This window comes from Octopus sinensis, unplaced genomic scaffold (assembly GCF_006345805.1).
Source record: "Octopus sinensis unplaced genomic scaffold, ASM634580v1 Contig19321, whole genome shotgun sequence".
In the NCBI taxonomy this organism is placed as follows: Eukaryota; Metazoa; Mollusca; class Cephalopoda; order Octopoda; family Octopodidae; genus Octopus; species Octopus sinensis.
Genome location: NW_021836291.1, coordinates 140026 through 164888, shown reverse-complemented (window position 1 = coordinate 164888; position 24863 = coordinate 140026). Strand labels below are relative to the sequence as shown.

The 24863-nt window shown below is 34.4% G+C and overlaps 1 protein-coding gene across 1 annotated transcript; it reads left to right on the top strand.

Annotated features, from left to right (window-relative positions):
* The first annotated feature begins 5291 nt into the window (after positions 1–5291).
* LOC115232095 (vacuolar protein sorting-associated protein 53 B-like) lies at positions 5292–6170 on the top strand. The gene has a single exon (XM_029801962.1). The coding sequence runs from the start codon at positions 5292–5294 to the stop codon at positions 6168–6170; it is 879 nt and encodes a 292-aa protein (XP_029657822.1).
* The last annotated feature ends 18693 nt before the right edge of the window (positions 6171–24863 follow it).

Genomic DNA, 24863 nt, shown 5'->3' with positions numbered 1-24863 from the left:
TTTATAGACTTTACGCACTCTGAAAATGACGAACTTCATGAATTTCTACAAAACAATAACGATGAAAATGACAATTTAGACAGTTCAATTATTGAAGATTGTGAAAGAAACAAATGTATTACACATCTAGACGCGATAAAAAGTGTTTCGGACCTTAAAAAATATTTTTCACATGATGATCATTTAAATGTGAATATGCTTGAAAGTTTAATGAAAATGCAATAAATTTTGGTTTTTTAATAAATCTTTTAGACATTTATTTATAAGTTTAGAATCATTCAAATAGGTAGTTAAAAATTATAGACAATTTTTTTGATAGAAGATCAGATATTGATTATTTTTTACTATCCAATTTTGGCTTGGTCTCAAAAATGGCGAGCAATAGAGGGAAAACTGTAATATTATTTGGTCAGATGCGACAAAGATAGAAATTTTTGGGGAGAAATTTTTTTGGGAGGGGTAATTTTTTTAAACAATAGTCAGTATTTTTCTAATTAGCAGTCATTAATTCTTTAATTGAGAGGACGTCGTTAATTTTTGGGAAAAATTATACAAGCTACGTGTGAGGTAAATCAAAAGATGAATATCACCCAAAAATACGAGACAACAGTTAAACATGGCGGTGGCAGTATTATGCTGTGGGGTGTTTTTCTTCTCGGGGTCCCGGGAAACTTCATGTAATAAACGGAATATTGAATGGCTCTATATACTGTGATATTAAAAAAATATTTTTTCGTCAGTTAAGAAATGTGGTATTGTGGGGAATTAGAAATTTCAACCGGACAATAATCCGAAACATAGTGCAAAAAAATTCAAGAAATGGCTAGAAGAACATTTAGTTATTACCCTTGAATGGCCAAGTCAGTCCACAGATCTAAATCCGATTGAAAATCTTTGGAAATAATCAAAAGTCAAAGTATGGTCACATAATCCAAAAAATATCACGGAATTACAATTAACTTAAATATATACAGTTGTTATAAAAAACACAATTTTATAGCAAATAAACAAGACTAAGACTAATTTGACCCACTGCACTCGCGTTAAATGGCGCATCAAAATAAATAAATCAATAACTAATTAAAAGATGAAAGTAAATAAATAGAATCAATTGAGCGGAAATTCACATATTTCACAACGAGATGATCCCCCTGCATTAATAAACGTACATCTCGAACAAGCAATCTCCTCACCAGAATGCACTGAAATGACTCCTCAACACCAACCAGAGTCAATAGCAACTCCCACAAGCTCTATCAACGACCTCATTTCTATTCCGTGACGGATCCTCGACAACAAATCACGATTCCCGTCCCTCACAGCCACCAACAAATCCCCAATACAAGTCTAAATATCAAAACGGCATAATTCCACATCAAGTGAGGAAAACTCAGAACTAGTGAGAAAAACAAGCACGTGAAAGTCTCCTATGCACTCCAAAAACGAATCGTCCCCAAACTGCTGCCAATACTTCGCAAAACTCAACAAATTCTAAAAAATAGCTAAAAAGAATAAAACTTGTGCTTCAAAATGGTCAGCTCTGTTTTCAATCGCATAAAATGTTTTAGAAACATCAAGAGGGAGTGAATAGACATTGGTCTTGGGAGTTCCCACTCCCAACTCAGTAATGAGGAACTCGTTGGGTACTGGTCTGGCCAGTTGTTTTACATTATTGCCATAACAGTCAGTTTTCTAGACATTACCACCCCAAGTAACCGACCACATAAAATACGTCAGGGACATACTGATTGTCGGTTGATTCCTTCACATATGACATCCCAGAACACCCGATAGTGGGCACAAGCAGTCCTTCCTTCACCAAGGCCATACACTGCACAGAAGCCTGGTATGCCTCGAGATGGATTTGCATGTCTTGACCACCTGCAAGTATTTCTATTAGAACAACCAGTGGCCACGACTGTCACAAATTTTGACCCATAATAACCCCCGTCGGCCAATTTACATGGATTCGGATACTTGTTCTGATGATAGGCCGCAGTTATACATTCCTGTGAGCTCAAATAATACGATTTCTAGCAATATAAACACACCAAACAACATCAGTCCCCCGAAAGTGCTTTACAGTCCCAGCACTCGAATCTGCTGACACCAAATCCGTAAAAATCCACCCAACAACGACCAATCCCAACTGGGCGGATATCCACCGAATATTCTCTTCCCGAGAATCCTCCAACAACTCAATTCCATCACGACTGGACACCTAAACCCTCCAAAAATACAACAATCACTTGAGGAGGCTCATAAATGGCCACTACGACTGCTTTAATCCCCAAAGGAACTTGTTCCATCACTTCATACCTCCCAAACAGAATTCCAGCCCTCTGATTTCCAGTTTTCCTCCAAAAATGGAGAAACCTCTGAACCATTGTATCATTTTCGAAAGAAACAAACTCCACATGTCTATACTCCTTCAAAACACACATTTCAAATAAAAACAAACCTGCTCGATTCAACGTGATGGCCCCAGGCTGACACCGAGAACAGATCCCGGCCGGATATGGCTTGTGGAGGGGACAGGACTGGTCAATCTTACATTTCGTGACAGGCAGACACACCGAGCCCTTATTCGCCCTGTTTAATGACACTTTAGACATACTGGCAAGTCAATTTCCGCAAAAAGGCGTGGAATGAGAGGAATTTGACTGGCGGGGACAGATTTGACAGATATTCCGTGTCAAATGGCTCCACGTAGTTACAATTTATACAACGACCAGTCGAATGGAGACAATATTTTGAGTTTTTGTAAATTCGAGCGTCGGTTTTGGAGAGAATGACATCCACGGGGTCTTCTGAGTTCTCTGGTTCGGGAATTGGGGTCAAACGAACCCCGGAAAGTGGCAGAAGGAAAAGAAGTTGGCCATTCCTAACAGTTAGGAGGACAGTTACGTTAGAGAAGACACGTTTTCTTGTGATGAAACAGGCAGAAATGATGTTTTTTGTCGGTCTAAATAGAGATGCCAGTTTTCTCCGTTGATTTTTAGTTCTTTTCTTACCTGTTGAGTTAGAAATGGAGATTGAAGCACTTTAGAGTAGAGGTTTGTGTAGGTTTCTTGAGAATTCAGTATTATTCGTTTGGTTCCGTGTTCGGTTTGGATTCTAATAATCTTAGAATAGATATTAGGAAGATCAAATAAAACCATCACGTGAACGTTTGAATTAATAATTTATTATATAAAAATAAAATAAAAATTATTAAATAAATTATAATTAAAAAAATATTATTATTAATAGCACGTACACAGAACCAAAAAAATGTTAAATTAACTAAGGTCCCGTTTGTGCCGCACGTTCAGAAAAATCTTGTCACCAGGGGGGTCTGCTCTGAGAATACCGTAGGTCTTCAAGTCGTCAGCAAATCAAGTTTTCTACCAATTCCGTTGAGATCCTTGTTTAGTGCAACAGGGAGAGTTACCCTGGGCCTTCCTCTGAACGGTGTTTTGTTTGTTATTGTTAAAGTAATCATCCATTATCGTGTTTAAACAAAAAGCCTCTATTGATTGTGTAATAGCGTATAATTTTCTGTTAGGAGTTTTTTTTTCAATTCTCGGCGCGCAGTAGATTGCGTAGTTGTTTTTGCTGTGAAACGTGTCCATTTTATGTAACTACTGCCTCTATGGTACACGATGCAATTCCTGATCATTTTCTGACACAATCTATGTATATATGGAGTATATATTTCCATCGGCCTTCGCACTTTGTTCTGAGATCTCTCATGTGCTGCTTTCAGGTATACTATGAATAGAACCGGAGATAGAGAGTCCCCCCTGAGGTGTTCCAATTGTTGTCCCGAAAGGATTTGATAACTCGTTTCCAACCCGTACAGTTAATTTGGACGGCCCTAGTGCTACCTTCATCAAGAAAACTCCCAATAACGTTCAACAATGATTCCTATTGACAGTGTCAAACGCAACTGGACATGTCCACTCCCAGAATTTTAAAGTCATTTTTGTATCGTTGACACATATCCATCTATGAGACCAGACAGCGTCTGCATTCGAGCGACTCCTTCTGAATCCACTCTCTCCTGGCGACAGAAAATCGTAAACATCAGAAGATATTAAGAGTTATCAGAGATAGAATTTTTCTCAGTGTCGTTAGTAGTAGTATCACTGGTTTAGATTTTTAGCGGAGACCCTTGCTCTTTCCTGGTTTATGTAAAGGAATTAACATTCCATCCCCAAGTTTCAAAGGTGAATGTGCCCCAATATTGAAAATGTTCGTAATGATGGCTGTCAATTCGCTTGGTGCATACTTGATCATTTCTCCATGTATTTTGTCAGGTCCAGGTGCCCTGTTGTTGTTTAATTTTTTAATTGCCAAGTCAGTTTCCTTTGTATATTTCAGACTTCTTGGTGATTTGTCAAACAATTCAAAGGTCGAGGTATCATTCTTGTTTAAAAGGCTTGAAAAGTATTCAACAATAATCCCAGTTTTTATTTATTAAAAATACATCCTTCCTTGACTGTTGTGAATACAAATATTCTTAGGTTACACTCCTCTCTGCAAAAGGCGGACAGCACGGAACATTTTCGTTCCGTATCCCATCCTCTCAATTTCACTGACACTTTCATGTATTTCTGACATAAATTCCTTTTTTCATTTTTGATCTCTGTGACTACAAAACTCCTTTCTCTTCTTAGTTGCCATACAATAATTTTTGCGATTTTTGTTGACTCAGTCAAGTCTCCCAGTTTTATTAAAAATTATAAACTAAATTTGTTTGTTTAATACTTAGAATTAAAAAAATATTACATAGCAATTTTTTAAATAAAATTATTTATTCCTACTTAAAATTATTATCGTTGTGGTAAAATGAATCCATTTTTATGTGAGGAAACGGACCCCTAGAAGCACAAGATTTTGATGTCATATCGTATATAAATGAATTATTCCCCACCGAGGAGTCCCTAAGCAACTTGGAGACGGTCCTCTCCTCTGTCCATAGCAGAATTGAAGCCATCGACAAAGAAATATTTTCAGTAATATCCACAGAAACCACACGTGGGTGGGCAGGATTGACTCACAACGTGCAAGAACTTTTAACCAAAATAGACGAAATCAAAGATAAAGCAACTCAATCAGAAGAAACAGTAAGCAGAATAACAGGAGACATGAGACAACTCGACATAGCCAAGACAAATCTATCAGAAACGATCGGAACCCTCAACAAAGTCCACATGCTAATGAAAGGGATACAATCACTCCAGTAATCCTTCTTAATAAACAACAGACAGTTCTCTGAGACAGCCGAATACTCCCATGCTACTGATATGCTGACAGCTCTCAATGTAGTAGTCCACAAACTGAGGATTTTATCAGAGGTCCCCGAAATTGCACATTTAATTGGTCAATTGGAGAAAACACAGGATGGAATGACTGAGGGAATTATTCGGCTGTTTTTTAAGACTGTTGAAGGCACTGAAAGTCTTCCACTTTTGGCAGAGGCTTCCAATACTTTGATTGCGATGGGAGAAGAGCGTATTGGACGTTTATTGGACTCGATTTGTGAATATTTTGGGGATTTATACGAGGGACAAATGTCAGAGGACATTAAAACTAACATTACTCTCATAAAACGGACTTTGGCATATTTTGAGAGAGATTTTGAGGGGGTTTTCCCCCTTCACTGGCATGTCTCGTTCAAAATCGCTCTCAGACTGTGCCAAATCACCAGAAAGTCCTTAGAACAGTCATTGGCTGAAGGAAAAACGGATTTCGCTGAATTTGGAAAGTTTTATAAATTGGAAGATCTTTTGGAAAAGAGACTGAACGGAGGACGAGGGGATGTCTTCAAAGGGATCATAACTTTGTCCATCACCCCCCATATGGATGCATACGTGGCCAGTCTTGATAAGACCATGGAAGAGATGATGGAGACATTTATTGAAGACAAATCTCTTGTGGGGGAAACACAGGTCTTGGCCAGTGCTCCTCAACTTTTTGTCACTTTGGGGAATATTCCTGAACATTCTATTTACAAAAAGTACATCAACCGATATGCAAGTCATCTCCAACAAGCTTTTCCTTCCGTAGAACATCCTCTAACAGCTGGGGATATATCCACAGTCTGTATAGTTATATCTACTGCTGGATTTTGTGTGGATTCCGCGAATAGATTGCAAGTTGAAGCGTCTTTTGATAGGAATTAACTTTTTGGGTTATTTTTAGCATTTTGAAGAGGGGGATTGCACTCTTGGTGGACGATTTGACTTTTTTGTGTCGTGGTCCCCTCAAAATGATGGGTCCTCACTCGATTGAATATGTCACACAAATTGAACAGACAATTTCCAGTTGGATTCCTCACGTTCGTTCTAATTTGGCCCATACTATGAGATATTTCATTCATTTTTGCCATAATTTTGTCACGTGGGTTATATTTGGTCACTTTAAGGTCGTTTGCTAAGGAATTCACTCAAACTTTATTCAAGTTGAGACAAGTGGACCCTCTAGCTGCAGAACAGGTATTTATTCTACATATTGAGTAGTTTTTGTTGGATACATACAACATAAAAGTGTCGCTCCTTCATATGCCAGTTGTGGGGGCCTTACACATGCGTTCTCCTCCCAGTAGGTTGGTCGGTTTGTTATAGTCAGTTATATGAATTATGTGACCGAGAAAATGAGTCGTTCTGAACTCATTCTTAAAATCATTATTAGCGCAGGGGAGGCTGATCCGCCAGAATTTGTAAACTCGTATCGTCAGCATATCGATGATCCCTCCGTTGCCGAGTTGGAGCGAATTCTCGAAATGAAGGTCTAATTGAGTTTTTGAGGTTAGGGAGTCAAAAAGAGTGAAATGCAGGCTTACATTGATTATCTGTAATATCTGATTTGTTATACAAGAATTTATTTATTTCTGTAATCATGACGTGGCTTTCTTAAATTGTGTTAAATAAGTGGCACTTGTCCTCACAGGTCATCAAAGTTTTTTAAATTGGTCAAAATAATATGTGTTTAGGAATTTGTTTTTCAATATTCCAGGGACATAAAGTCCAGGAAATTTGAATTAATTAGTTATTCAACACCTGATTAAATCGAATTGCCATATGGACGTAATTAGCAAAATATGAGAGGCAGACTACATTAGAAGACAATTTCAGGTCGGTTTTTTTCTAATTTGGATATGTTCAGACTTTGATGAGTCTTAAAACCAGTTAAATTTTTAAGAATGGAGGTTATTTAGTGAAGTGAATAAACATCTGTAGTTTTGTAAATATATAAAAGAGTTAAATAAATCGTCAAAAAATGATTATTTTTTTGATAAGTGTTTTAATCAGGGCTACCTCACAATGTACTACTAAAAATGGTATAAACTAGTCATTGGTGAAATAAATTTGGTCGGAAATGTAAACTGGGAAAATAACGTTCTCTCAACAGTGGAATGCCCTCCCGATACAGTCGTAGCTGTTTGTCAGTACAGCGGCTACTCCGATGGAACATTTGTGCAAGGAAATATGTGTCATTCGAGAGGTGCCCGAGACGGAAGTCACTTTCGGGTTCCCGTATTTTGTCAGCCCGTCAATAGACTAAAGGAACCTGTGTCCCTATGACCATATATAGAGCAATTGTTTACACTCGGATCATATTTGAGAAAGGGGAAATAACATGTCCTACAAACACCGTGTTGAGTGACTGTCGAATGCATCATCCGTTAGTAGTCAATCTAGTTTTCAATCTCCAGATTTGTCGCTTATGAAGAGTATCGAAAATTCGTAAAAGACAACTCGTGTACATTTGAAGCCATAAACCCACACAACGACATTCCTCTCACTGCGGAAATAACCTGTCTGGGTTTGATTGCATTTTTCTATTATAGAAATAATCGACAAAATAGTGAATGGAGTCACAGTCACTTCCCAAGACGGCTCAGTGACCTCCATTGGTGCATGTCCATGTGGGTATACCATAAAATCATGCGAATGTATTATTTTTGCAAAATGTGCATCGACTGATATTATTGACGGGCAGTGCATCGTGGGGTACAAAAACAATGACAAAGACGTGAAGGTAAGCTGATTTGGAATGCACATTCAGGCTGAAATTCGCTGTGTAAAAAACAAGGAACTTAAAACTGTGATTGAAACGCAGAAAATGGGGAACTTGTATTCCAAATACGTTACTGCCTGTCTGATAAAACCAGGGCAATATTTAAAGTGAGTATTTAGTTCCGGCCTGGATTTCTCTACCATTGTTCATAACATGGACCAGTACTGTAAATTAAGGATTCTGTGTGAAGGATGTGTTATCAAAACAGTTTCAATAGGTTGTGTTTTCTTATATTCTCAGTCCCAAAATCTGAGCGAATATTTTCCGATTCGTCGATCCCCTCAGCCTGCTACAAAGGAACCAAACTCACCCATTGCTATTCCCAAGACGAGTCAGCTCACTACATAAATAATGGATGTCTTTCCAATCATCCCAATAGAAAAGTTTATTTTAGTTTTAAATCCCAGTCCGTTGTATTCTGTCTGCCTGATCCACACTCCCTTATAACATATCGTCCAATACAGTTCAAAGGACTCAAATTGCATTCCACTTCTTGCAATAAAGACGAAATTCTAATTAATTGCATGCTACAAAATAAGTACTCTTAAAATTTATTTTTAGAGCCCGTTTTGAAAACTTTGAGATAAAAAACAATTTTTGTTATATTTTTACAGACTCTCCCTTAATTGTTGCAGTCTGTAAAAGTTTGTTATTTTTATTCATTTTTAGAGAATTTGGTAAAACAAGTCCACAGTAAAATTTTATTATCTGAAAGTTCTGATAAGAAAATTAGCGTTTGTGCGGAATGTCCACAAAAATATGACATTTCCGGATGTTCTGCCATAAAATCTAAGCATTCTGTGGCATCGGTTAAAAATAATGAATGTTGTGTACATCCAACCGCTAAAAATATCATAATTCAAGTTTAAATTTGAGTATTTTATGTCTCAAGGCAAGTGCTTTGTGCATAAAATCTGGAAATGCTCTTGAAAATAGCGAAAAAACTTTTTCACTTTTTCCAAATAACTACTTTGAAACCTCATCTGAAAAGTTTTCAAATTTACATTATTTTGACAGTGAACCAAAAATGGGAAAATTAGCAATACAGAAAAAATCTATAATTTCAAAATATTTCAAAAACATTGTCGGAATCACAGGAAATTTCGGGAAGTTCTCAAAAGCAGTTTGTCCAGAAAACTATACAGTCATTGGATGTGGGTGTGATAGTGTTTATGGCTGCTATGGGTCTATTATAACTAGCTCGCAGTGCGCTGTTTATTCAGAAAAAGACAATTCGGTGACTTTTCATATCTAAATACATTCCAGGCCAGAGTTGTGTGCGGACTTTTATTAAAAAAGTCATACAAAATTGTCATTGCTCAAAAAACCATGGCTGGAGATGATCCTTGCTACCCACTTTGTCGCAAGAAAGGCACCGTTTTGGTGAGTTGTCTCTTTCATTCTTGGTGCAATAATAAAATGAAATGGAACTATGCATATTTTAACAAGGACCGATGTAGTATATTCCAAAAACCCTCCAAAAAAAGCACTCTCACAAAGATTTACATTAAAATTTAGTTTTTCGAAGGATATCGTAATGTTTTTTTGATGACTAATAAATAATTACTTTACTTTATTCTTATAAATAGACCAACCGTAAATGGCATTTATTTTGTAAAAACGGCATGATGACATTTATTTTTTAAATGGTACTTATTTCTTAAGATATGTGATACCCTGGTTAGATGTCTTACGTTATTTAAAAAATCAAAATTCTTTATATTTAGCTTAGTTTAAAAACTGAAACATCTTACATCTAATGTAAGTATCCTTAACAAATTTAGTGATAGAAATCACAAATCCAAGATATTAAAAAAAATTATTCAGAGCAAAACAAGTCTTTTAATCAGCTCATAAACTAGCCAAGTCTCGGCTATCTTCTTGAATTACAGAGCCATTATAAACATACCAGTGAGAATCCTTTTACATAATATATCGTGATACCTGTATGTTAATTTAAAGAACGCTTCAGATTTCTTTTATAGGTGACGGTTCTAACTCTTTGGAAAACCCTATTCTAATTACAAAAATTTTTAGATTGAAGAAGATACTTACCCTTTACCATCGGAAAAAAATGTTTGACTTTTAGTTTTGGACTCGATATATGACATTTGATTGTCTATTTTATTAATTGTAGCTGGGAATTCGTTAAGAATGTTTTATCAGAATCTTGAAGTCAATACAGTTCAACTTTGTTTATGTAAGAATCAATCACGTTCTTTGAAGTTTTTTTTATAGTGAGTGATTGCATGTATGAATGCTTCCTCTCATTGATGTTAAGAGATCGTGCATATTGTGAAAATTTACATACCTATTCTAGTACAATGGGTACTATTTTTACTTTTTCATAATGAATTGATTTTAGCCCTTTGATAAAAAACCGTTTTTCTCATTTTTCCAAATTCCATTACTTTCAATTTTGAAATGTTATCCCAACTTCAAATAAAAAAATTTTATTTTTTATTTTTTAAACAGAAACAAATCGGCTTTATTTTGTTACAAAACTATGTTTGTTTTTATAATTGTGTCGACTCTGATTTCAACTTTCTAATTCAAATTGACCGAGTGTTTTTAAGTTTCTTTGTGTTTGTGAGTTCAAATTCCCAACACACATAAAAATAAATGCATCTTACTACTTCGATATGCTTTTTGACATAATCCCTATGTTACATCTTATTACATTAATAGCACAGCTGTTGACAAAGTTATTAAATTTGGTATTCGATAAACAAAAGACTAATCAAGCATAAACAAAAAATATAAAACAACTATTTACTGTGGTTTAAAAGTAAATTTCTAAATAACCATAAAAAACCAATCAATTAAATGGTTTTTTAAAAATTAAAAGCTTTCTGTAAAACAAGGAATATATTTTTAGATAATTAAGCTAGTATATATGAATTAAATCCAGTCACAAGGATTTTTGAGCAAATTAAGCATTTCTTCTTCGGGGGAACCTTCTTCGATTGGGTGATTGTACTCCCACATCTAAAAATAACAATTGAACCTACCGCAACACGAGGGAGTGACAGAAAGATACTATCAATTCGAACAATGGGAGAAAATATTCCAAACTTGGTTCCTCGGTCATACAAGAGATTGAATTCAACATATCTTCCTCGTCTAAGCAGCTGCCAATCCCGTTCTTTTTGGGAAAAGGCGGTCTTGGTCTTGTCTTTCATGTAAGCAACATAAGTATCAGACGTGACCCTTGCACACCTATTAGCAAAGGCATGCAAGTCAAGTGGAGGATAATCATTCAAATCGTCAAAGAAGATGCCCCCGACTCCGCAACACTCGTCCGAGAGTAGTAAAACTTGAACTAACCTCTTTTTTTAAGGTAGAAGTATTTATCGCACTGCATCTTAAACACAGGGAATAAAGCAGGGTCAAGTTGGTCACAGGCTGTTTTGAGGACACTATGAAAAGTGGAGAACTGTTTCCGGTCGACGTAATAAGGAGTAAAGTCAGTCCCTCCTCCAAACCACCAAATCCAGTTCCCATCCTTCCCCATAACCTCAAAGTAACGATAGTTGAAATGGAGAGAGCAGACGTGTGGGTTTTGCTTGATATGAATAACAATAATTAAACAGGATGGACTATCACACTGATTCCTGTCACAAAAAACCGACTGTCGTCCTCGCTAACATTTGAGTGTCTACTATCTTTAATCAACTGCTCTTTACCTTAATTTAATGGAAATCATTGCTTCAGGAGAAAACTTTCCCATTATTGTTGACACACAGACTCCACATCGTTCAATCACTCGCCCGTCCTCTAGTGAGCAAGTTCGTCCTTCTCCTGTATTCCCGTCCCCGCACTGCTGTTTGTTTGATTTCAATTACATTTTTTGTCCAGTTTTCAATGTTAAACTGTTTTTTGTCTTCAATTTCTTCAATCTGTTGGCAAAAATATTTTTGTAACTCCACGACTGTAGTCTGCATTTGTTCCCGCATGTTGAGGACTTGCTACAAAAAAGCACAATATTTAACGTTCTCTTTATTCCCTGCCATCCCAATATCTGGTTCAATGTTTTATTAAAATATTCTGTAATATAATATATCTTTTTATCAATTAAAATATACATTATCTATACTTGTTAGATTCATGTATTTAAGTTTTCTTTATTTCTGAAAATAAGAGATTAATTAAATTAATAGGAGCAGATTAAGATAGGAATAAACAAAAAGGAATCTCAGAGGGGCTAAAGCACGCCCCCTCCTGCAGAAAGTACCGGAGAATGGCTATGGATATCCTCTGCAATAGCCACGAAATCTCGCGTGGCTCTTTTGTCCTATGGGCCAATTTCCTCCCGATGTCGCTGATAAAGGCCGAGGTTAGAGGCCCGGCGACGCCCGATGTCTTCAAAAAAATTATTCAATAATTGGTACTATTTGAACTAAGTCAACAATTAAGTTAATATTATATGGCATGGGCAACAATGTCGATATGAGCAACCTTTCCTTTACGTGTATCCATTGTCTCGTGTATCCATTAATTTATCTCTTCATCTGTGATTCTGATCCCATGCCTGTGCTCCACAATCATACTCTACAATGTTTTCTTTAATACAACTGACTGTATATAAGACTGAGTTGCGTTTTTGATGGCCAACTTTTCAATGCATTTCTTGAAAAACTTGAAAACGAGCCCGTCCCAGGTCAAAACCAGTGGAATTATTTTCACTTGAGCGTCGTAAATAATGGACAATTCCCCTGCCGATGGATCGTAAAAATAGATTATAAAACTGATAAAAAATAATCCAGACATACATAATTGCAAATTTTTACTTTATTAAATACACATATTTCAATATTCGGCTGTGTTTAAAAAAAATCTTAAGAAGACCGACCAACTTTAGTATACGAGAAGACTTGATTGAGGTAGATTTCGATCTATTTTGTGTCTCTAGTATTTAATTAAAAAAATCAAAGCTTGTTCAAAACTTAAATCAAAGTTTTAAATTAGGGGCAAACACTATTGAAATTTCTAATTCGTGTCTTTTTAACTTCTGAACATTTGCTAGAGCAAGGGCAGTGATGATGGGAAGTTTAGTCATTGTACGAACGAAAAATTTTTATTAAAAGTCAAAAGAGGAAGGGAACAGCAAATTAGGACAGAAAGAGGGCAATCGAACTCTTCCGAGAGGCGTCCGTTTTATTCTGTCTGGAGGCAAATTAGACTGCTATTGATTCCGAACAAGCAATATGTCGCTTACTTGAGATTTTCTCTAGAAAGTTCGAATAGATTTTTCGATGGCCTGCCGTATTTGCGGGCCTTGTGGGTCTAGCTTATAGGCTAGCTTCAGCACATAGAGCCGTATTTTTTACATTTCAGCAGGATTTTCTGGTATTGCTTGGCTGGGTGACCGTCTGGGAACAAACAATTTTTTTAATTAAATTCCGTCTATTGATTTTCGAGATACAACCACCATTTCTAGTTATCAGACTACGCAGAAACATATTGCTTTCAGCACATTCTTTTTCTTTGTTACTAAATCGGATCTGGAGTAGCAAGGATGTCTGTTTCAGGAGACTTATCAACCGATTGTGTTCCTAATCTTTTTCTATGGTTGTGAATCGTGAACATTGTCCAAAGCAGAGAGCAGTAGAGTAGATTCATTAGAATGATGGTGCTGGCGTAAAATATTGAAAGTAAATTGGTATGAAAAAGAATCAAATGACAAAGTTCTTGTAAAAATCAAATCATCATTGTCGCTTGTGGCAAAAATATGAAAACAACAATTATCATAATTGGGATATGAACTTCAGGGGGATAAAATAGAAAAGAAAATCTTGCTATCTGCTTTTACTGGAAAGAAAAAACAAGAAAAAAAAATTTGGCATTCTTTCTCCTTTCAATAGCACTGGGACTTACATTTTGGAATATTGGAATTGTCCAATTAGCAATCTTTTTTCGTGGTTTTGACTGAGATTTTAATATTTATGAAGAATTTCGCGAACTGGTACCAGTGCACGATACTACTGAAAGTAAAGATATTTTTGTAAAACTACAAAAATTCTGTTTGACTATGGATTTAATGAATTTTTTCAAGTATAAAAGAACCTGGATTTGTTGTTGAAGGAATTTCAGTAAATATTACACAATTTCTCGTCTTTTGAGCAGGAATTATTCACAACACCATTTGTTTTTAATTCTTCCAATGCAGATAAAAGTTTAAAAATGGGATTGTTGGAAATCCAACCGGATTCAGCACGAAGCAGACAAATAATCATGAATATGTTTAGACAACCATTGCTAGGTTTATATTCCAAGTTAGTATCAAAAACTGTTTTGGTCATTTAAAATTGATTCATTTCAAAAGTTAATATAGCAAAAAAGACGGCCAAAACGATAATTATCGTCAAATAATGAATATTCTAGAAATATTAAATCCAGTTGTTGAAAATCAATTTATCAATCACGAATTTATAGAATTATGAGATTGAAGAATAGTATTCTTGTTTTTGTACCATTCTCAAAAAAACCTTGAAATTTTTCAAGTGTGTATCGTTAAAACAAATTTGGGAGGTTGAGCTAAGAGAGCCTAGAGAATATTTCTAATAATTTTATTTAATCTAATCACTAGTCTAAATTGGACTTGAAAATTTAAAATTAGCAATGTGATGCCTTTTCAAATTGAGTTTTATTTCTTTGAGATTAAGTAGGGTATTTTTATATCGCTGATTAGAATATTTTCTGTTAGTTTGAAAAATCGATAATTAATTTTTCCCAATTGTTATTATTGACAGGCAAGTGTTCAAATTCTCTCGCTGGCTAAATGCCACGAGAGGACTGAGCCGGTTACCATCAAGTATCTTAACTTAATTTTGTATAATTATGCTTTCTGGAATTCTTTAAACACGGCTTGTGATATTTAGTGTACATGTAATTTGTTAAAAAATCATTTTATGCATTCCAATAATCTTTAAAAAAACTAGTAAATATGTCGCGAGTTTAAAATACAAATTTATTTTTTAGTAATTAAGTGTAAAAGCCGTTAAATTTTACTTTATAAGACCAATGATATTTTTAATAAAAAACTTTGGAAAAATCCACTCAAATGATGATAACCCATAAGGTAATAAACATAAAACAAAACTAACGAATTAATCAAACAAAAATAACCAGAAAAGTGTACAAACTTGAAAACAAATCATGATTATACTTAAAACATAACTTTTAATCATTAGCACCGAGTAGAGAGTGCTCAGAAGGGATACGAAATAGACAACAAAAACAGGCGCTCTCTTTGAAGTGACTGATTCAATTAAATAGCCCAGAGGCCTGCCAGTCATTGCCAGAAGACCAGAAACAAAGAGCAGTGATCCAACAGTAAAACTAAGTGCAAAACGACCAGGATTAAGTAGAAAGAAAGGGAAAACCATAAAAGACTAAAATTTTTATTTATTAAATAATACAAATAACAAGAACACAGCCCCAGCAAATATGAGACAGACTGACCAAATAGTTCTATCCATTTTACTCCACTATGTGATAACACAAATGAGGTTACAGTTGACTGAGCTGGATTTCCTTCAATTTTCATTCCATCGGTGATGTCCACATAATTTTTGAAATTGACAGACCCGCATGCATTTTTAATGGATTGCATGGATACACGTCAGTATACTTTTTAATATTTTTTAAATATATGTTTTATTAAATTTCCAAATATAAATTAGCGTCTGAAAACAAAAGTTCCAAAAATAACTATAATTTATTATCACCGTAAGAATAAGTATATTTCTAAAAAATTTACCTATTTTTAGATTTAAAACATTATTAATTATTTTTATTATAAATTAAAGAATATTTGGTTTAAATTATTTGTCGGTAAGTCTGCAAAATTAAACTTAATTGTTATCTCAATTTTATGTTATTCATTTTTGATTAATGGTAGAATTAAATTTATTTCACAATTCAAGAATCCAAAAATTTTACCAAGAAACAATTCAGCTCAATGTGCCAATCTTAGTCGAAAGAATTTGATAAATTGGGTTAATTCGGTTCTCAAGTCTTCATACGAGTGCGTTGAAGATCTTTATACAGGCATTTACAAATATTTATAATTAGGAGCTGCCTACTGCCAGTTGCTGCACCGAATATTCCCAAGTATCATTAATTCCACCTATTAAATACCCATTTACAAAAAAATAGCGCAATTTTGTTTTTAGACGACATAAATCTCAAAAAAGTCAAGTTTAATTCATCAAAAGATTTTGAATATATTGCTAATTACAACATTCTAAAAAACTCATTTCGGGTTTTAAATATTGACAAAGTTCCTCTTAATTAATATCTCTAGCAAATAGATTCTCGTCGTCTATCAGAGGGGTGCTTCCAAGATCACCTCAATTTAGCTCAGTGGTTCAAAAATTTATATGATTTAAATTTGACGAGAGCATCTACAGAGTACGATGCACTTGCACACAGAAATAATCGTCCACTCGAATCATCTGGTGATTTGGCAAATAATTCACATTTCAAGGAAAAAGAAAAGTATTTCGTCGGTCGATGACACAGTTTTCAACTACTAACATCCCGGCAAAACTAGATTTGGGTGCCAGTGCTGCAGAATCTGACAAAGTATCGGAAATCAGTGAAAAAGTAATTTAAGTTTTATATTTGAGTTAAATCAACTAATCAGGATTGGGTCCATGGTTGAAAACGAACGAGATTTTTATTATCAGAAATTAGCTGCGATTGAGCGATATTGCCTAAGTGCACAGAACAGCCTCGAAGAGAAGTCAGTTTTAGACGATATCATCGAATTAATATATACAGGTTGGTTCTGTATTATCTCAGTCCTTAGATACTGATCAACTCCCAGACTTGCAGTCTAACATTGAATAGACACTTTACAATAATATTTTCTTTTCTTTCAACTGACAAAAATCAAGATTTATTAAAAAAATGCTTTTTAAGTACATTTAGTTAAGAAGAAGTAATTATACAAACGGCAGGCCAATCAAAGCTCAGTTGATTAAAAACATTTTGGAGAACTACGGGAATCCATTTTGGTGCAAAGTTTGATATTTTGTTTGTATCCCTTGATCTTTGAAATAGTCGATTGTTAGACAGAAAGCTCAATGTTAGGTGGTCTAGTCAAAAATCAAACTGAGATCTGCCGATCGTGATATACGTTTCACTCATAAATCCAGTTGTCAATTTCTGCTAAATATATAAACTATTTTTTTGATTCTGAGAAATTTTAAGAAAAATCAAATCAAAATGTCAAATTTATTTAATAATTAGATTTATTTGTAACTTTTAAGGAAACTATCTCATCCGAAATATGTTATCTCATCTAGAATATGCGAATAATTAACTTTTTAGTCTTATCTTGAAACCACAAAAATTGAATTTGTTATAGTCGTTTAAACATCTTACACTCTCATGGTTGTGTTCTAGTAATGTTAGCTTGGCGTTCTAATCACAAAAAGAGTAGTTCATGTTGAAATTCTTATTGCGGAAGGAATGACAAATCAGATAATCACTATCGTCAATAAAAAGAAACTAATTAACTATGTAATTTTTCTAACTAAGTGCAGAGCTTTCGAAGTGAGCAGAGGATGACACTCCACGCACCTCCTCCTCTTCTTCTTCCTCTTCTCTAGCACTTTAGACCTTCGAGAAGCTACAGTCCAGCGCCTCTCGCTGACTAAACGTCAGGAAAGGGCTGGATCGGCGAGCATCAAACGAGACACTCTCCGAAGTCCTCTTAAGAACAGTTAACTGTATATAAGCCTGTAGAGACTTATCTACACCCAGCTGTCTTAAGTACCGCTTGTGGTATTAAGTGACCAGTCCATCCCATGTCATCACACGGGATGACATGGACTTTGCACTGGTGCATCAGTCCTAGCTCGTTTGCAAGGAGGTCATACTTCCTCCTCTTCTCCACTTCCACAAAGGGTCTAACATAATCAACCAATCACTATCGTAAGATAGAGCTATGATAATTTTTAACAACACTCTAAACTCGATAAAATCATCACATTTTCAGCAGGAAAAAAACTATAGTCATAAAGAGTAAAAACACATTTAAGAAAAATTAAGAATAGTTATTTCTTAACAAATTATTAACATTTTAGAGATTTAAGACTATTTGCTAAATCCTGAAACTTTCTAATATTGTAAAAAATAATTAAAAGTAAAAAATACTTTATAACTTATAGGTAATACGTAGAATATCAAATCAAAATTTCTTAATTGATGCCATGACTTTTCTACCCCACAGTATAATATGCTTTGTTTATGCTTCCATGCGTATGCACGTGTCTATTTAATAATGAAATGCCTCATCAAAAAGTATATTTTATATTGTGAATAAAATTACATCGTATCACTTAAAAATTTTTTTTTAAACAAAATGGTAATATTTCCACAAAATTCAAAGTGTTTTTTAAATATAGAATTTATTTTCTAATAATTGGTAAATCTTATTTGAAATTTATTTGAACGTTTTGAAAAATTAGTCGATAATTGATAAGAACCTCAATTGTTTTTTACCGAGATAAATAGTCGCCGATGTATCTTGACTTGGCTCAAAATATATATTTGTATTAATTGAGGTCTTCATCTAAATTTTGACTGAATCTTTCAGACTGTAATAATAAAATTTTGTTTCAATTTTTAGAAAATATTTGATGTTATTGAATAAATCTAATTTTTCCATTCAGTTTCCTCAATTATAAGTATGATTTTTCTTAATAAGACATTGAGAACAAAAAAATATTTAGTAATTATTAAACGAATAAAAGACTAATCGAGCATCAATAAGTAAATAAAAATAACTATCCAGCGTGGTTTCAAGGCGAAAGTCAAAAAAATTAGTTCAAGCATGCGTACAGGTTTCATTCCATTAAACCCATTTTCTAAATAACCATAAAAACCAATCAATTAAATGGTTTTTAAACATTAAGAGCTTTCTGTAAAACAAGGAATATATTTTTAGATAATTAAGCTAGTATATATGAATCAAATCCAGTCACGAGGATTTTTGAGCAAATTAAGCATTTCTTCTTCGGGGGAACCTTCTTCAATTGGGTGATTGTACTCCCACATCTAAAAGTAACCATTGAACCTACCGCAACACGAGGGAGTGACAAAAAGATACTATCAATTCGAGCATTTGGAGACAATATTCCAAACTTAGTTCCTCGGTCATACAAGAGATTGAATTCAACATATCTTCCTCGTCTAAGCAGCTGCCAATCCCGTTCTTGTTGGGAAAAGGCGGTCTCAGTCTTGTCTCTCATGTGAGCAGCATAAGTATCAGACGTGGCCCTTGCACACCTATTAGCAAAGGCATGCAAGTCCAGCGGAGGATATTCGTTCAAGTCGTCAAAAAAGATGCCCCCGACTCCCCGACATTCGCCTGAGAGTAGTACAACATGAACTAACCTCGGATTTTTGAATAAAAATACTCGTCGCACTGCATCTTGAACACAGGGAATAAAGCCGGGTCGAGTTGATCACATGCTGTTTTGAGGACACTGTGAAAAGTGGAGAACTGTTTCCGGTCGACGTAGTAAGGAGTAAAGTCAGTCCCTCCTCCAAACCACCAAATCCAGTTCCCATCCTTCCCCATCACCTCAAAGTAACGATAGTTGAAATGGATAGTACAGACATGTGGGTTTTGCTTGATATGAATAACAACAAATTAAACAGGATGGACTATCACACTGATTCCTGTCACAAAAAACCGACTGTCGTCCTCGCTAACATCGGAGTGGCCACTATTCTTAATCGACTATTCTTCTACCGTGATTTCATAGAAGCCACTGATTGGGGAGATAACTTCCCTGCCATTGTTGACACACAGACTCCACATCGTTCAATCACTCGCCCGTCCTCTAGTGAGCAAGTTCTTCCTTCCCCTGTATTCCCATCTCCGCTCTGCTGTTTTTTGATTGCAATTACATTTTTTGTCCAATTTTCAACGTTGAACTGTTTTTTGTCCTCAATTCTTTCAAGCTGTTGACAAAGATATTTCTGTAAGTCCAGCACTGTAGCCTGCATTTTTTCTCGCATGTTCACCATTTGCTACAAAATAGTACAATATTTTACGTTTTCCCCATTTCCTGCCATCCCGACAGCTAATTCCAAACTAAAATAATTTGCACATTTTATATTTTTAGTAAATAACTTAAAGTAATATTTAATATAACATATAAATTTTATTAATTAAAATATAGCATGCGCTCTAAACGTTGTTTAAAAAATGTATTTAATGAACTGATCTCTTTTATAAAAATAAATTATTAAAATTAAAAAAAATGGTTTGTGAATATTAACCACATAATTGTGGCATTTTTATAGCACTAGTCTGAAAGGAAACATATTAGAATACGTGAGAAAAATATGGCGGTCATGTTTTATAGACATTGTTTTAAAGATAATTTCACATTTGTGACAATTAATTTGTTATTATAAATAAGTCTTAATTTGCCCCGTTCTATTCAATAATTGATTTATGTTGATTGTGAGTTATTTTTTGAGACAATATTGTCTACACTAAATGATCAAAATAAAATTCTCCACAAAAGTTATAAATTGCTGATTTATGTAGGCAATATGGAATAAATAGTCGAACAGAAGATCTTTATACCAAAAATTATGATAATTAACAAATTATTGATTTTACTTGCCTTAGTATTTCAAGATTTCGAATGATGCTTGTAAAAAAGGATAAAAATGATTTGGGCTTTTGAGCGAACAACAAAGTAACAGGAGTGGCAAATAATTTATGACATAAGCAAAAAATACGCATGAAAAACCAGTCAAATTTTGCCTAGAAAAAACTTAATTTTAGCTTAATCAAATCTGTCACATGAGTCTTGCAATGCCTATGGGCAGCCTGTTACATTAACCTTGAAGTATGATTAACTTTGATTAATTTCATTTTATTAAAACCACAAAGAATAAAATTTAGGTAACTATTTTTTTAGTCTAGTTCAGAGGTTTCCAGATAGTGAGGCGAATATTCGTGTCTATATAAAAATCGTTAATTAAGAGTTATTAATTCAAAAATTGTATTTTTTCAAAAATTTATTTAATTTATATCAGAGGTTCTCAACCTTTTTAGCTCATGGGCCAAATTGATAATTAAGAATATCTTTGCGGGCCGCACAAAAAATATTTTATGTTATTAATGAAAAAAAGGCTTTATTAAGTAATAAAAATCAATGCGAGACTTGATTCTGTTTGGCATCTATTATTTTGTCGAAACAGGGAGTAAAAGTCGAACACAATGTGCGTAAAAGTTGATTTAGGTGTCCATCAGTAAATCGATTTCGATACTTTGTTTTTATTTGCGTAAGTTTGCTGAAAAGAGCTTCACATGTATACGTTGATCCGAAGACTGATGTAGAGCTTTTTTAAAATCATTAAAACGTGTTTCGAATTCATCGATTAAGTCACTAATAACGCAGATATATTTTTCATGGGATCCATCTTCCCTGTGATTTGAAAGTATTGGGAAATGAATGGTAACTCTACTTTCAATTTGTATATTCCAAAGGTGTAGTTTTTCGATAAATCCAGAAACCATTCCGTACAATTCATGACATAGTTTGCCCTTACCCTGCAGAGAAGTATTCAAACTGTGTTTAACACGTTTATCAGACATCACAAACAATATTATTTAAACATTAATGTACAAAATATTTAATATAAAAACAAAAAATATTTAATATATTTTTATAATTTTAATCGGGCCGCAACAAAATTGTGGCGGGCCGCGGTTAAGAACTGCTGATTTATATAATTTTAACACATGAATAAATTCTTGAGTGGTTCCAAAATAAAATTCACGAATAGTAAAGATATTGACGATGGTTCAAATAGTCAAAATGATTGGAATATAATTAATACCACTCCAAAGACAAGAAAATATTGTCCATTAGAAGAGCCTGATAACCAAACGAAATCGTTAAAAAAACTTGTTTCCGTCTCTTAAAATGCTTTACTAGCATCGTACATCGTACAAAGTTTCTTACAGGATTGCTACCTCATATTTATGCGAAACTGGATTTTCTCTACTAGCTGCAAAGAAATATAAACATCGAACTCGTTTAGTAGTGACTAATGAGCTAAAAGTAGCACTCTCTTCAATGAAACCAAGATTTCAAAAACTTTGCGCAAAGATGGAAAAAAATTATCTCACTAACTTTTTGTTTAAAAAAATTTTTTTTGATAAATTAATAATTGTATTTATATTATGGAATATAAAGGGAGATTGTACATTTTTTCAAAGGGAGGCGTGTAAAAAAAGCTTGGAAACTTCTTTTATCTATTAAATTAACATATTTGAAGCGGTTATTCGATAAAATATTAATTATTTTGGCAGTGGAATAATACGGAGATTCAAACTTATCTATTTCCAATGAAGAAATTGTTCCAAAGTTTTTTAGCCCGAACTTATTTATTAATATTTTTAATTCGTACTTTATCTCCCACGCTAAAAGTATACTTACGATTATGAATTTTTCATTCTCTTGTTCATAGCTTTCTAATAACTCGAATTTGCACTAATTAGGTTGATTTCTAAGCAGGGTTGTTAAAAATCATGATTTTTTTCAAAAAATCAAAAAAATCTGATTTTTTTGATTTAATCACGATTTTTTTGATTTAAATCAGATTTTTTTGAATTAAATGATCTTTATTTCAAAACGACCCTTTCCACCTGGCTTATCAGAGAACCTCTCTCTTTGTACATAAACACTGAAAAACGGCCACGCAGAACGATCTATCGTAGTTCCTTATGTCCACCGGGATCACTTAACTAGTTTGCATTACGCTTTCTTTCTTTGTGGTCTTCGGGTTAATAAATAAAAAAATATTTCAAAGCGAACTAAAATAAAAAACAAAAACAATGGAAATCGTTTTTATTTATTTAAAAGCTTGTAAATGGAAACAAGTTTGGCTGCTTTTTCGATCCCCAGCCTATTGCGTACATTTGAATGTAGAAATCCGAATGTTGAAAAGATTCTTTCTATTCCACCTGTCGAAGCAACTGCTCCAAGAATTTTTTTGCATAGTGAAATTACTTGTGAAGGTAACTGGTATGAATTCGACTCCCACCAAGCTATAGGTGATACTTTACTCAATAAATTCGGAGCAAACATGTATTGTTTAAATGGATCAGCTTTTGCTCTGAAATTAATCAGAGTCGGAAGTGCATATTCATAATTTTGAGCACAATAACTCAATGCAATGTCAATCTCAACATTTGAAAGAGATTTCCCACTACATGTCGGGTCGATCAAATTCGCAAGTAAGTGGAAAGGTGTTAATGCTTGTTTTGCTCGAATTCTCACTTTTCCTAAAATATTCGTACATCCATTGTCAATATATGTCTGTTCAAGTTCTTTCCAAATTTCTACAGCATGACTAATCGTGGTAGAATCATTCTGAATTTTATCTAAAGCGACAGCAATTGGTTTAATAAGCATCAGATATTCTTCAACGCGTCGTTTTAGGGAAATATTTTGGACCTTGGAAAAAATCTCTGTATCAATATCCGTTCTGTGTTCCTCACAAGTTCTCAAAATAATAGACCAATTATCCAGATAAGATTGAAAACAGTCTGATAAAGTGTTCCACCGTACATCAATCGGAAGAACGAGTTTTTTTCCTCCATTAGATTTGTACCATGCAGCTGGAAGATGGACGTTTCGGAAATATTTATTGATTGTTACAATAGTTCCTTTAACGTCCGCTACCTCGACATCCTTCACAAGAAGGTTGAGATAATGTGCCGAGCAACCATAAGTAATTATTTCATTGCCATCTTCCATCATTATCCGTCTCATTTTAGTCATGTTGGCAGCATTATCCGTTACAAGACTGCCGATTTTACATCCAAAACGTTGTTCAGCCAATGTGCGGAGGCTAAAGCAACAGATTGAAGATATTCCGCAGTGTGGCTATATCCAGAAGTGTCCACAGTGTCAATGAGATAATTTTCCCCATCTGATGTCACAACCGAGACACAAATAACGGGTTCATTATGAATGTTGCTCCACCCGTCCAACATCATAGACACTGTTTTGTCCTGGAGTCTTTGTCGACAGTCTTCATGTATTTGGTCGTACACATGATCAAGTAATGTACCACCAATTTGATGACGAGAGGGTAAACGATACCCAGGAAGAAGCATTTGGACGAATTTGACAAATTCGGGATGTTCTACAGCAGCAAACGGAGTGTTTGTAGAAAATATGTATCTAGCGAGTTGCAGATCCATCAAATCTTTCTTAGATGAAGTCGTCGTAGTTACGAAATTGATTAATGAATGGTCCTTCATCCTTGGAGGAAATTCGCTTTCAGGTCTTCCAGGACTGTAGAAGGAATTTATGTCTTTTACAATCTGTGCAAAACATTCCTTATAGTTCTGTATTTGTTTTCGCCACATAAATTCTGAAAAAATAACTAACTAAAAAAACCTGCGAAATAAGATCCCAGATGATGTCTTACAGCTCCTCTTTGAGCTTTATTCTTGCATTTTGCACTTCCCCACATTCGTTCTACTGTCTGGGTGTGCACTCCGTGATTTTGAAAGGATATCCACATTTTGCAGAAAATGCACTGCATCCTCCTTACTTATTGGGAGCTGTCGGAATTTGATGTTGCATAAGTCCACAACAGAATTTTCCATGTGACCTATAGTGCCAGTTTATATCAATATTAGGTACATGCTCGCCATAATATTAAAAAAATTAGAAAATAAATTAGTAAAAAATTTAATAATATTTTAAATTATTGATAGAGCGACTTAAATAAAATAT

Coding starts and splice junctions, on each gene's coding strand:
- LOC115232095 (XM_029801962.1), top strand. CDS start 5,292: ATGCTGACAGCTCTCAATGTAGTAGTCCACAAACTGAGGATTTTATCA.